Source organism: Daldinia decipiens (assembly GCF_022478715.1).
Source record: "Daldinia decipiens strain CBS 113046 unplaced genomic scaffold F4813scaffold_25, whole genome shotgun sequence".
In the NCBI taxonomy this organism is placed as follows: Eukaryota; Fungi; Ascomycota; class Sordariomycetes; order Xylariales; family Hypoxylaceae; genus Daldinia; species Daldinia decipiens.
The window spans coordinates 30,111-43,330 of record NW_026054568.1 but is presented as its reverse complement, the minus strand read 5'-3'; the positions used below and the strand labels follow the sequence as shown (position 1 = coordinate 43,330).

The window sequence follows — 13,220 nt, the reverse complement described above, 5'->3', positions numbered from 1 at the left end:
CTCAACACGGAAACTATAAATGATAGGTAATAATGAAATTTCAAGCAATGGGAGGACGAAACACCTCCATCATCGGAGTAGTCCTAAAGTAAATCTGAGCGGCGAGGAAGTGCGTCTTGAAAATAAGAATATCTAGAAAGAAATGGGCTTAGCGACTTATGGTGATTATCATGGGACGAATACGTAACGATCTTCACCCGATTATTAACAATTGGCTAAAATAGGCAGATCTAATGATGAATGTAATTGAATCGAGGAGTTGTAGGCTAAACTGCCTAATTCAACTTGAACTTCATATACTTGTATGTTTTGATATCGTTTCGATTTAGTATGAACACCTCACTGACTTCGTGACTTTACCTCATATTCTTATCTGTTACTGAATTATTAAGTATTTGGTATTTACACAGCAAGACCCATCTGCTCAAACAACTTTCCAAAGCTACCTCTGCAAGTCTCCTCGACTAGCTTTCCAAGTTCTACCCCGATTTCTTTCTTGAAAGAGCCATCTTGCTCAAGCTGCTCTAAGGCCTCGAAAATTTTATTGATGTATTCATCTAGTGGCATGGGTGGGTAAGCCTTCTCCGAGCCGCCTTGCATGACCTTTAGGTTTTCGCGATACTCATGATCGAGGCCTGTATCGACATATGGTGGGATGATTTCAACTATATTTAGATTCTTCTTCGCCTCTTCAGGGGCGAAACTCAATTGATGTCGTAAGACTTTGGCCAGCGTTTGGAGACCAGCTTTGCTCGAACAATAGGCCGGGTAGAAGCTTAGCGGGTCATAGGCTAAAGAGGAGGTAGTAAAGAATAAGCTCGTTTTACTTCCTGCCTTTGCCAACTCAAAGAGGTGCAGAGCAAACAGGCGAACGAGAAAAGTGGGAACTGTCAGGTCTGTATTAATCTCGTTGATAATGGCTTCGGGGCTAGAAGTTGACGGATCAAAGAGGCTATAGCTTTTCTGGATTCCGGCATTGATTATGACGGAATCTAGATGGGGGAGATCCTTCAGGATGCTTTCTACGTTGGTTGCAAGGCCAGTTAAGTCGGCAATGTCGAACTATTAAATTGCTAGCGCTAAAAATAACTTCCTGGGCACAAGGCATCAGTTACTCGCCTGGCGTGTCTCAAGGCCTTGTAGCTCTTGAGCTAACGCATCAAGTCTGTCTTGTCTACGACCTGTAGCAATGACCTTTTTACCCAGACTGTGAAAGCGCTGGGCAAACGCCTCTCCAATGCCCGAGGTAGCCCCGATGATGAGGATGGTGTTGATTCTTGAAGTTATTTTTTGTTATGAAATGTTAATAATTTCGTCACTATTTCTAAACAGCGTGCTGGTTCTTAAGTGCTGTGAAAAAGGATAAACTCGAGCTGGATAACAATCCCCTTATTTATGTTCAACGGTATTTCGGATGTAAGAGTCGTTAGGTTGCGGCTTCGCTAACATCATTAAAGGTGGAGACGTCGCCGTAAAGTCGGGTGTTGGTGGACCCTTATTCTCGGAGGGAGATACCACTATGATGTCTGCAGAATCGGGAAAAGAGGATTGATCATGATGGAGTTTAGGGTGGCTTTATAGTAATAATTCCGATGGGGTTACTCTAACTCCAGTCCATCTCATCCACTGTTCAACTTGGCGGATATAAATGCTCCACTCTCGGATGGTTTCTACGTGCCGGAGAGTCGCTTTTCGGTGACGAGACGGGAGAGTTGAGGTAGAATATTATAGTAGGTAGATAGGTACCCGTTGGAGTGTTTTTCTAGTAATTATACTAAGATGTAAATAAATATTATACAGCCATGGACGTACCATTATACATGAAAACGTCTAGTTAGGCCATAATATATTCATCCAGGCTGACCTTCGCGTAATTCATGAAGCATCCCAGCTCGTCGCAAGAGGCAACATGCGTTGCAAGCTAACAAAGGAAAATAAATCAAAAAGATTGTGTTAGCATGAAATCTCACGCTATCTACCTTCAAGGTGCCCTTCCGCTCAATAGTATCTGGCGGCCCTCCTCCCAACCTCGGTGATCTGCGATCTCTGTTATCGTCATGCCGGAGTCATCCCTAGCATTGAGGTCAACGCCGGATTTGTTAATGAGGAGTTTAAGTATATCTGCATCGCCGTTCTCGATAGCTTGAATGTAGGCGTTGTGACCGCGGTATATCTTATTCGGGTCAGCCCCATGTTTTAGGAGCAACTCGATAATATCGGTGTCAGCTCCGTGAACTCTTCGCAAAGCCTTCACTATAGGAAGGTGCTCGCCGGGTGCATTGACATCGGCGCCAGCTTCCTCCTACATAGGCACGACAGTAGAATTAGCAATGCAAACCCACACATGCATACCTCTTTAGGGGGTCTGGAACAGACTTACCAGCAAGTAGTGCACTATTTCCTTACGATCTTCGCGGATGGCCGTCGTCAGCGGGGAGAAAACACCTCCATTTCGGTCCTCTACGCTTACGCCCGCTTTAAGTAGTAATTTAATGCTCTCTAGCTGATTAGCTACGACAGCCATCTCCATTACGCCTTTGAAAGCACGTGGTTCTGCCAACGCCGGTAGTAGGCGCTTCAAGATTGTGGGTTGGTGTACTGCCATGCATACTGGCCAGTTTTCTCCTCTGACATTGGGGTCGGCGCCACGGGATAGTAGAAGATCCTATTAATTATATCCAACACTGTTAAGAGCTGATCGTCGATACTCTGGAGAGCTTAGATGAATGGATGTACTCACCACCAAGTCGGCACGATTCTCACGAATTGCCGTAGTCAACGGCGTAGCACCGGTCTTAGGTGCCTTGTCGTTGGGGTTAACTTTCCCAGTGTCTAATAGCCAGTATAATGCTTCAACATTTTTGAATTGGACGGCAGTCTCGAGTATACCCTTTGGAGAGTTAAGGTCGGCACCAGCAGCTACGAGAGGTGCTAGATACTGCGTTCGGTAATGCGTGACGCATTTGAACGTAGGATATTCTGCGCTCGGCACATTCGGACCTAATTATCGGGCGAGCACAAAATCAGATGACTCCCGAAAGTATAATGTTTGGATATCCACACAGAATCGCGAAGGAATACCCAGTGGAGAGAAATGTGGTTAAAACTCACCTGCGCCGCTTGCGAGCAGAAGCTCAAAGATATCGGTTCTGTTGTCGCGGATAGATGAGCAGAGAGGCGTATAAATACCATCTTTCTTGGCATTTGGATCGACTCCAGCCTTCAACAGTACACGAACAGCTTCTATGTTGTTGATAGATGTCGCTAATTCCATGACTCCAGGGGCTTTTTTCGGGTCAGCCCCACGAGCTAGAAGCAGCTCGAGGATTCGAGGCAGCCCTGCTGATGGCCAAAGCTTCCTCAAGTTAGTGTTTCATCCAAAAAGAATTAGATAAGGGAGTCCGTTTAACATACCATGTGCTTCGGTCCGGGGAGGTTGGGGTTGGCGCCGTGGTCTAGGAGGCTTATCACAACTTCGATGCGGTTCGACAGAATAGCTTCATAAAGGGGACAGTGCCCTTCTCTATTTTTCGCGTTTGCATCGGAGCCATACTCGAGGAGCATATCAATAACCCTCTTCGTCCTCTTCTTGATTATAGCTGCCATCAACGCGGTATCTCCACTCGTCAAAGTATGATTAACATCACCTCCATAAGTGAGGAGGATGCGAGTGAGATCGGATTTGTCTTCGACAACAGATATGGCAAAGGGCGTTTCGAATTCAGGACCGGCCGCAAGGTTAGGATCTGCTCCGTACCTAAAGTAGAAAAACATCAACCGTTAGTAATTTGCTTTCTCTATACTCTCTCCTTTAGAGAATGGGAGACTGGGTGCTGAGACGAAGAGATATAGATATATCCGAGGGAGGTATCTTGTTCCCGCCTAAGGGGTATCTCTCGATTCACTTACTTGAGCAGCATTATAACAGCGTCTCGGAAAGATTCTTCGACGGCTAAAAGCAAAGGTGTCATATTGCGGTTGTCGGGAGCGTTTGGATCTGCCCCAAAGAGCAGGAGGACACGAACAATTTCTGCGTCGTGGCGCGTGATCGCCTGATTTAGGATATGGGCCTCGGGACTACTATCGGGAGAAACGCCTCGATCCAGTAGCTGCTCAACTAGTTTGTGATTTCCTGAATCCACAGCGGAGAGTAATGCTTCTCTCAGCGCAGGCGTGTTTGCTCCAACAGTATTCCGTGGGCTCCATCGGGGCATAGTATGAGGTTCAGCTTTCAACCGAATGACCTTATACGGCTCAAACGAGTCTAATTCTTCGACAAGCGTATCCACCTCAGTGATCCCCCCCGAAGCCGCTGCACTATGCGCATGAGACCTGTCCATGGTATCAAGTGTAGATACCACTCGTTCTCGGGCGCCACGAGAGGATGCCCCGCTGCCGATGGTATAGTTGGATATTGAAGGCTCACGATGTATTTCAGGGAGAAGGTGCAGGCCTGGATTGTGTGCCTCTTCACGCGGCCTCATGGATGAATGATCTGTAACTGAACTTTTGCTATTGGGAGGGAGCGGCCAGATAGGTGGAACTTCGTCTACTGGATGGCTAACGACGGTGCTGTTGCTGTGAGACTTCATCCTACTAATGCTCCCTGCACTCTTATTCCTAGACATGCGTTCTAGAGCGGCGGCGAGGCCCGTGTAGCCAATCCCAACAGACTCATCTATCTTAGCATCTCCGAGGGACCATTGGAAAAGTAGAGCGCTCATCCTCAAGGCCTCGCGAGTCTTGGAGAGGTTGTCTTTCATTTTTTCGACGTCATTATCGGCGAACATTTTGCGCCATCCTTTTTGGATCTTTCCCATCGTACCCTTCTTCTCGTACTCTAGAAGCCGACCCAGCATATGATCGAGCACTTGGAAATCGTTGTTGGCAGCTCTGAATTTCTTGTCGAGTTCCGTAATCATCTCAAACGGGAACCTCTGGTTGCTCCTAGAACATTCAGTCAAACCGGCCTCGAGCGACCACATTATCCGACATGTCTCTAGGAAATCATGTGCTAGCTCGTCGAACTGATGGCCATGCTTCTCGACGGTTCCTACATACTCAAGCATGTGAATGGATATCTTGTTCCCAAGGACTGTGGCCTTGTGGCATAGGCCAACTACTGATTCGATGGAGGGGCCCATGATCGCGAAGAAGGATTTGGGGTAACCCTCGATCTAGTCGTAAGGATTTATGCGATATGATTATGATTATTGGATTGTTGCTAAAGATGGTTGCTCTTTATATTGGCCCTTAGTATGGCTTCGTTGGAGTATTTTGTTAAAAGGCAGGGTCTCGAAACAGGACTAAGGGGTCCTCGTTAGGTGATGGCTGGACCAAAGGCATTTATGTGAAAGGCTGTCAACCATCTAAAACCTCAGCTTTATGAATCCCTGGTCATTATAAGAGATGTACAAGTGTACTGCGTAAGGATAGAAGTCGCTAGACAAAAAATCCTAACTTAGCACGAGTCTTGTCTTCGGATTTTGCATAGTATGGTGTTCCTAATTTTGCGCTTGCGTCAGTCAATGCAGTCGACCAGTAGGATATCGATACAGGTTTACTCCATATCAAGGATCAGCCCTGCAAGGTTTTCGTTTATCTGGTGGAGAGATCGAGAGGGTCCTCATAGGTTTCGTTCCTGCGTGCCCAGTAGTGCATAGCGCGTATACATATATGGATATTCCACCGTTGCGACAGACTAGCAGCTCTCTCCATTACATGTGAAAATCACTTGCCATTCGTTACTCATATTTTATTATTACGCTTATATTGGAATTGCAGGAGATTAACCAGCAATTTCTTCGTGGCTTTCTCAATTTAAAACGGCTGTAGTCTAAAGAATTCACGCAAGTTAAATCGTCTTGAATCCAAATATTCTTAATAGACCCCGTCTGTAGACATATTGCTTCCTGGCGGGAAAAACAAATCTTAAATTATCTCTCTGCCTTCGAGTACCTAACTCATACCAAATAGATAGATTTGCGATTATATCGGACTAAGCGATCTTTGTCATTCTACCCAGATTGCAGCTTGGCCAAGAAGCCCTCCCGTTGTACATAGTGAATCAGGATCGATTGTGGAGAAGAAAGAAGAAAGCACACCCGATTCTTCGGATCAAATTCCAGCTAAAGAGAACTGAGCCCCGAGGCTCGCAAGGTTTTATCACGCTAAGTCTGCACCGGCTTCGAGTCCGGATCCAGACCTCGCGGCGCCGGTGCCTTGGCAGTCTAGAAGGCTCGGTAATTATTTACTAATTACGGAAGGTTTGCCCAGGCCATTGGTATAGCTTCTCCATCCCCCCATCTTGAAGCGACTAGTGTATAGCTAAAGTCAAAGCGCTATTGCACGTTATTTCTATAAGGGTTCTTCAACCAAGAAATTTCTACTAGCTACGTTCGGTTTAGAATAACGTCAAAGATCTTAGTATTCATAAGGATTCTTCTTCTTTTTGATCTGAAGTTGGACCGAGGCCTAGGTCGATAGATCCTGTAAGCGGAAGATGCTGAAGTCCCTCTCGCTTCAGGTTTCCAATATTATGCGGCCGCTTTTGCATAAGGTAATATACCGGATAAGTTTCAACTCAAAGGTCAAATAAGCAGCGTAAGGAACGAGTCGCATCAAATGATACGACATCTGATGGTATTTTATTTTACTTTAATCGCCTTTCTTTAATCAAACATGGAAAGCCACCATGTATCTCGTTGACCTTTTTATAAGTTTGATACCGAGGTGATTTACATGCACTAAAAGTGGTATAGGAGGCGTCCGCAGAAACCGTAATATCAAAATACAGAAGTTGACTATTTTACGTTACGAGTCTCTAAAGATACCTTAGGTACCTAACCTATCCAAGTTTACTTTAGGATAACTATGTATTTCTAGTCATAACTTATTTAAGTCGAGTATTAATTTCCATGTCAATTCGAGTGTTAATACTTACTAGTATTTCGTTTTATGGTTCTCGAGAGCTGCCCCTTGATGAAAGAACTTGTACAAGATTTGAACGGTCAACCTGTTCTTGACAGGTATTATTTTCCAAGAATTTATAAGAAATAATTCTTATCTCCTATGGTAATGCTGAAATTGTCATCTTACACTATCACCAACCCGTGGGCTCTTTTTGAAACAATTACGTCTGCAATTGAAAAACGAACAGGTGATGCCTGGAAGAGTTGAGGAATAAAAATTAATGCTAATACAAACAAAGAATAAAATAAAATAAACAGATTTCGTAGTTTTTTAACTATGTAAATATCTGATCTTGATATAATGGCTATTTGATATCATTACTCGAAAGCGAAAGTTGTCCCAGGAGTGCTCGAAGAGAGCCATAAATCTTAACAACATGTCCTCTCTTTACGAGCCAGCACAAAGAGTCCAAACGGTTGTCCAACTCTGTCTAGTGTACCAAATAGCATAGTCCCAACCAACTATCTAGCCCAAGCCGCGTAAGACACCAGTGTTGAGTCTGATGGGGCGAGGATAATACCTAAGCCGTTATTCTCCATGACTTTCTCCACCCCCTTTTCCAGGGCAGTGCACCGAAGCACATCGCAAATTTCACGGTGTCTATACTCCGTTATATTGTTATCACGAGGTTTCATTAATTCGGTCTGCGTGCTATAGGCTAAGAATTTAGGTATCATACTAGCCCAGCGCTCGTGTACTGATATACGGAAGGAAACTATGTATAAATTAGAAAGATATTTCCTAAACCATTGAGGACCTAAACAGAACGTTAAAAGGGGTTGATGATGAGAGACGTATCACTTCTTCTCGACACCACTTCTCAGCATCGTGTGATATACGTTAATTAGTTGAGACGATGCCAACACCAAGTTCTGGCTATGATCCTACCAATCGTGAGGTAAGACCATATGGTACTTTTTCTGACAAAACCTCCTGCTTCATGATAATCCCGGCGAGTAGAGAGTCGGTAGGAGTTCTGGTTAGAACACAGATACTGTTAAACGATTCGCTTAGTTTGAAAATTCCATTCGGTGAGATTGAAACAGTTGAGTCAGCCGTCTCCGTGCCGATTGCTAAGGGACAAAAGCCTCTAGCATTACTAACCGCCAGACCGGATGTTGAACCCCCACAAGTCTGTTGATGCCTCGATTAGAACCATGTTTTCGCCGTTGTACGGATACACATAGGATGATATTGGTTCTCTAAGTCTGGTAGTTTGTGAGCGGAAAGTGTCTGGCCCATATATGCACTCCAGCCAATATAGGAGTAACCTTTGACTTAAACGATTGGTGAACGTTAGCTATAATTCTTCCGTGTTAAGTGAGAGGATGATACACTTCAGCCCGCGAAACTCCCGTGAGGTATTAGGCCATGGCTACTGTTTACAAGTGCGCTTTACTTACTGTTAAATTGCCTTTTCCGAGGATGATCAAACCAGCCTTGATAAGCTGAAGAGATTCAGCTACCCGATCGGTTATACCTGATTCACGAGCTCAGCATTATCCTTTGCACACATTTCAGCAAAGCAAAGCAACCCTACGGTTGTTGGTATTCCTAGTTCGGGGCCAATGACAATGCAAAGCTAAGCTACAATCCAGAACGGATATAACAGCATTAAGGCGCATTCTGTTTGAATTGTGCCTTTCAATTTGGTCTATAAACTCCTGAACAAGTCGAACGCTAGTGGGTTCGCTAGTGCAGCAGCAGTCTGACAGCAGAAGCCTGCAACACTTTTACTTAGGGGTCATATCATTAGGAGTCTTAACTCCGGCGGGGAGATCGGCAATCAGACCGGGGTTCACTATGTACCTCATAGGTAGGTACCTATCTTATTAGGTAGTTACACTTCTATATACATACATACAAGCTTCTTCGTCAAATCTTACATATGTATATATCGAGAAATAGTTTCGTAAGGGTCAGTCACATGTCGTTAGGTACATTTCCGGACAAGTCCGATAAGTTTTGCGCCTATGCGATGCGGAGCTTCGCGGATAGATTGGAGACCCGAATCCTCAATTATTGTGCCGTTGGATGTGTACTACTTGAATTTTGGATTGTCCGACAATCTATATTGACAAGGCATCGTTTCCAATCGTTTCCAGAATGGCGCAAACTTATCTCATGTGGGTTGCCGGGAAAGAAGAAGTTGGCGAAGAGGAACTGTAAGTTAACATTGCGCAGTAATTTTAGTATCATAGCGTACCTTAAGGCTTATGTTTTATTGATCAACGCGATAGATTACCAGTAGAAGACCCCGCGACTGGAGAGGTCTTTGCGTTGTGAGTCCGTCCATTCATTAGGCACTAAATAAGAGGTGTACGCAACCTAATTTAGTGCTTTGATTCTTGACTAGTTGTCATACGGCATCTGCGTCCGATGTTGAACGCACTATTGACCGCGCTGAGGCGGCCTTTCAATCAGGCGTTTGGTCTAGATCCTCGCGCCACTACCGCGCTGACATCTTAGACAAATCCGCAGCGCTCCTCACAGAGTCGCTGCCAAGCCTCATCGCGCTCGAGGTGCGACAGACTGGCCGCGCGATTCGTGAGATGAATGCTCAGGTTCCTTCGTTAGTGCGCTGGTTTAAGTACTATGCTTCTCTTCTGCGTGTAGAGGAGCAGCCCGTCTTACCGACCGCGGGGAAGCTGCACAATTTCCTCCAACGCGTGCCGCTTGGTGTCGTGGTTCAGATTACTCCTTTTAACCATCCGTTGCTTATTGCCGTAAAGAAGCTCGCACCCGCACTTGCCGCTGGAAATAGCATCATTCTGAAACCGAGCGAGTTAACGCCGTTATCGACATTACTACTTGGTCGGATTCTAAAAGAGGCGGGCGTGCCCGATGGCGTTTTCAGCGTTTTGCCTGGATACGGCGCTACGACCGGAAAGGCACTCGTACAGCATCCCCTAATAAAAAAGGTAGATGTTACAGGGGGGACAATAGCAGGGAGGGCAATCGGCGGAATCGTGGGCGGAAATCTAGCAAGGTATACGGCAGAACTTGAGGGCAAGGCGCCGCTGATTGTATTTGATACGGCAGATGTTCAGCTTGCTGTTAATGGGATTGCGTTTGGTAGTTTTATTGCCAGCGGCCAAACTTGCGTTGCGAGTACGAGGATTATCGTGGACAATAAAATCTTGTCCCAGCTGTTAGAGAAGCTAAAAGTGAAGACGTATTCGATTCTGCAACGCATGGGTGCGCCCAACAACCTAGAGTCAACGATGGGCCCTTTGGTCTCGGCAAAACAACTCAGCCGCGTCGAGATGTTAGTTGACGACGCCGTGAACAGTGGCAAGGCAAAAACAATAGCAGGAGGAAGCAGGATGCACGGTCTCAGCTCCCTAGATGGGACTGACTTCTCTAAGGGTTACTTCTACGAACCCACGATTCTTGTTTCGTGCGAGGGCGATAGCATCCTCGGGACACGTATTTGGCGCGAGGAGGCCTTTGGTCCTGTAATCGTGATCATGGGTTTTGACACAGAAAATCAGGCTGTTAAACTGGCTAACGACAGCGAGTTCGGCCTCGGAGCTGGAATCTGGACCCAAGACCTAGCGCAGGCTTTCCGAGTTTCAGAACAACTCGATGCTGGTATCACCTGGGTAAACACACATCATCGAAATGATCCAAGTAGTCCGTGGGGTGGTACTAAGCTATCGAGTGGTGTCGGAAGCGAAAATGGTATAGATGCTTATAATGCATACACGGCGATCAAGAGTACGATCATCAATTACGCTTCGACTGAGGAGTCGCTCGTTACAGATGATTGGTTTAGCGACGGAACAGGGCCTATAAGATATGGCTGAACCACGCAATAGACTAGGTACCTCATATACTAGGTGATGTTCGCCATGATACAAATATTCTTCACCAAGTTTCTTAACCGCTCGTACCCTTTACTACCGTTAAGGTTCAATGTGGTAAGGATAGAATGGATGCATCTAGCATGACTATGATAATAGCATCGTAATTACATTATATAGTATGATGTTCCAGCTTGAGATGGACTGTAATGACAGTAAAACTTACCTTACTTAAGATACTTGGACGTTAAACGAAACTGTCCCACTCCATACCAGAAAATCCCATGGACCAAAATTCGTTGGCTTCACCAAGCCCCTCATTCCCTAGGTCAGGAACGGTGTCCCAAGCAGTGGTCCCCGTACCAACCGCCACCTCAAGAATAGACTTAGCCTCAGCTAAGACTTCCCTCCCCTTAACATCCATGGCTGGTTCAGGCGGGGTGCCTTCCATTGCGGCTTCGATCCCAGCAAGTAACACAGTTATATAGACGATATCTTTAACATTATGATGACCAGCTTGGATACGTTGTTTCGTCCATTTGGTTCCTTCTCGAAGCCACGTCAGCAGCTCAATGTTGCGAAATCTGCTCCCGTTTTGTTTCTGGTTAAAGGAGACTACCCCAGTCCATGGAGATGTATTATGTGCTTCGTGCAGTGTCGCAGCTAACTCTACAGCAATGACCATGACGGCCTGCCAAGGCACAGACCTAAATGGAGCCGAGCCGCAAATAAGCAGGCGCTCATAGTCGCAGCAGTAGCTCTCGAAAGGAAGTATGTTATTCATCGCTACTAAAAGAGGGTCATGCCGCGAGGACGAGAGCGGCAAGAACGAGGATGTCAATCTTAGAGCGGTGTCAATGCAGATGGCTCGTGAGAAGTGAAACTGTGCTGGGTCTTTCAAAGCCCGGGGAAGATAAGGTAAATGGAGAGAGAATATGTAACGGCTAAATATCAACTCGAAGTATCGCTTTTGGAATGCTGTAGGTTGAGGATTTAAAGCATGTAGGTCTCTCATTAAAGATCGATATTCAGCCATCAAATCCGAGCCAAGTCTTAATGTCTCACGGTAGGAACTGTCAACCTTTATACCGTTCGAATATTTTGCAGCCGAGAGTCGCACAGCAAAGGTCCGGCCTAAGGCTATTTGAAGTGAGGTATCGGTAAGTTCGGCCATATCATGGGAGGTTGGTTTGCAGTCTTCACCGAGATCTCCTAGCTCGGCATCGTTTAGATTTAGGGGTAAAGAACAGTCATAGTCATCAGACGAGAACATCGGAGGTCCCGCAGCATCTATGCTAGATTCTAAAACCAACTCGATAATTGTTGTCCATAGACGCCGTCGCATTTCAATTTCAAAAACAGGCATTGCTGGCAATCTCGTTGGATCGCGATGTAAACCAACAGACATTGCAGCCCGAACTACGGCGCCAGAAACGGCCCAGACTTGGGCCTCTCGGAGAAAATGGGCTGTCTGCCGAGCCAGATGTAAGAGGCACATTATTTGAATGTCAAATACCGTCATTCGAAGTTTTCCTGGAGATTCAAGCCAGTTTTCGGCTTCACGTATCCATTGGTGCGCATGAGGCCGAAGTGAGAAGACGTCGTCGTAGAAGCAAGCGCCGACAGCAAAACAGAGCTGTAATAGAACCACCTGCGCCGGACTCGCCAGGCCGGGACTTTCCCATAAGGTATCATAGATACGTTTAGTAGTGGGGATATGAATGATTCGATATATCGTTTCGAAAGTGCGTAGGTACGCACCAAATAGAGCGTCCGCTACTCCTTTGGATGGTAAGTATGTTCCATAACGACCTGGCGTCCACGAGAGGAGTCGTTTGGTTTTGATCGACCTCGCTAGCAATTTGCAAGTCATTATTTCTTGCCATATCTTCCCCTGTTTTCTCATCTGTTCATCAAGCCAATCCAAGGCATGCGGCGACTGCTGGCGGGGTTAATATAACGATTTTAAACCTATCTTGGATTTACTATCATCTTACCAATGTCAATGAGAACATCCAATGAGTGGGAGAGATGTAGCGTTTTTTGACTACCATGCCTCCTATTGGATAATTGTCTAAACACGTGGGGAGGTTGGAATGAGAGTGAAGGCCTCCAGTACTCGGCTGTCCATCATCGCGCAGAGGACTACCGCTTGCCGGCAGGCAGGATGTGGCATCGAGATCAAGCCTACTTCCGGGAGGAATAGAAACCAAAACCGATCCCAGTGCGCCTGAATGCCACACTTCACGACGAGCTGGTTCGTTTTCTGTTGAGCCCTGCTCCTCCTCGTCTTTGCCGTTCGCCAAGTTTGGAGATGACTTTCCAGTGGTTTCATCATCTCTAGAATCAATCTGCGCAGAGATAATGGCGGTAGAACCGTCCTTTGGTTTTGGATAAGAGCATATTTTACTTCTCGAACGCATGCAATTACTGCAGGGGTGT

The 13,220-nt window shown here is 46.0% G+C and overlaps 5 protein-coding genes across 5 annotated transcripts; 1 reads left to right on the top strand and 4 right to left on the bottom strand.

The window, feature by feature from the left end:
• Positions 1 to 398: 398 nt before the first annotated feature.
• F4813DRAFT_397702 (NAD(P)-binding protein) lies at positions 399 to 1,804 on the bottom strand (the record flags this gene model as incomplete). The annotated part of the gene is made up of 2 exons (XM_049247968.1): positions 399 to 1,062; positions 1,799 to 1,804. The coding sequence occupies 2 exons, from the start codon at positions 1,802 to 1,804 to the stop codon at positions 403 to 405; spliced, it is 666 nt and encodes a 221-aa protein (XP_049097977.1). The 3' UTR covers positions 399 to 402.
• F4813DRAFT_142189 (ankyrin repeat-containing domain protein) lies at positions 1,545 to 5,319 on the bottom strand. The gene is made up of 6 exons (XM_049238848.1): positions 3,910 to 5,319; positions 3,415 to 3,757; positions 3,112 to 3,355; positions 2,741 to 3,000; positions 2,381 to 2,665; positions 1,545 to 2,302 (listed from the first exon to the last, which is right to left on the bottom strand). Exons 1-6 carry the CDS (start codon positions 5,142 to 5,144, stop codon positions 1,982 to 1,984), a joined length of 2,688 nt encoding a protein of 895 aa, XP_049097976.1. The 5' UTR covers positions 5,145 to 5,319; the 3' UTR covers positions 1,545 to 1,981.
• Positions 5,320 to 8,143: 2,824 nt separating this feature from the next.
• On the bottom strand, positions 8,144 to 8,644 carry F4813DRAFT_142162 (uncharacterized protein). Its single transcript, XM_049238847.1, has 3 exons — positions 8,513 to 8,644; positions 8,376 to 8,452; positions 8,144 to 8,249 (listed from the first exon to the last, which is right to left on the bottom strand). The coding sequence occupies exons 1-3, from the start codon at positions 8,595 to 8,597 to the stop codon at positions 8,175 to 8,177; spliced, it is 237 nt and encodes a 78-aa protein (XP_049097975.1). The 5' UTR covers positions 8,598 to 8,644; the 3' UTR covers positions 8,144 to 8,174.
• Positions 8,645 to 8,879: 235 nt separating this feature from the next.
• Positions 8,880 to 10,903, top strand: F4813DRAFT_141865 (aldehyde dehydrogenase). The gene is made up of 3 exons (XM_049238843.1): positions 8,880 to 9,137; positions 9,213 to 9,254; positions 9,329 to 10,903. The coding sequence occupies exons 1-3, from the start codon at positions 9,079 to 9,081 to the stop codon at positions 10,779 to 10,781; spliced, it is 1,554 nt and encodes a 517-aa protein (XP_049097974.1). The 5' UTR covers positions 8,880 to 9,078; the 3' UTR covers positions 10,782 to 10,903.
• A 122-nt stretch (positions 10,904 to 11,025) lies between these two features.
• On the bottom strand, positions 11,026 to 13,201 carry F4813DRAFT_381641 (uncharacterized protein; the record flags this gene model as incomplete). Its single annotated transcript, XM_049245704.1, has 2 exons — positions 11,026 to 12,717; positions 12,776 to 13,201. The coding sequence occupies 2 exons, from the start codon at positions 13,199 to 13,201 to the stop codon at positions 11,026 to 11,028; spliced, it is 2,118 nt and encodes a 705-aa protein (XP_049097973.1).
• Positions 13,202 to 13,220: the final 19 nt, after the last annotated feature.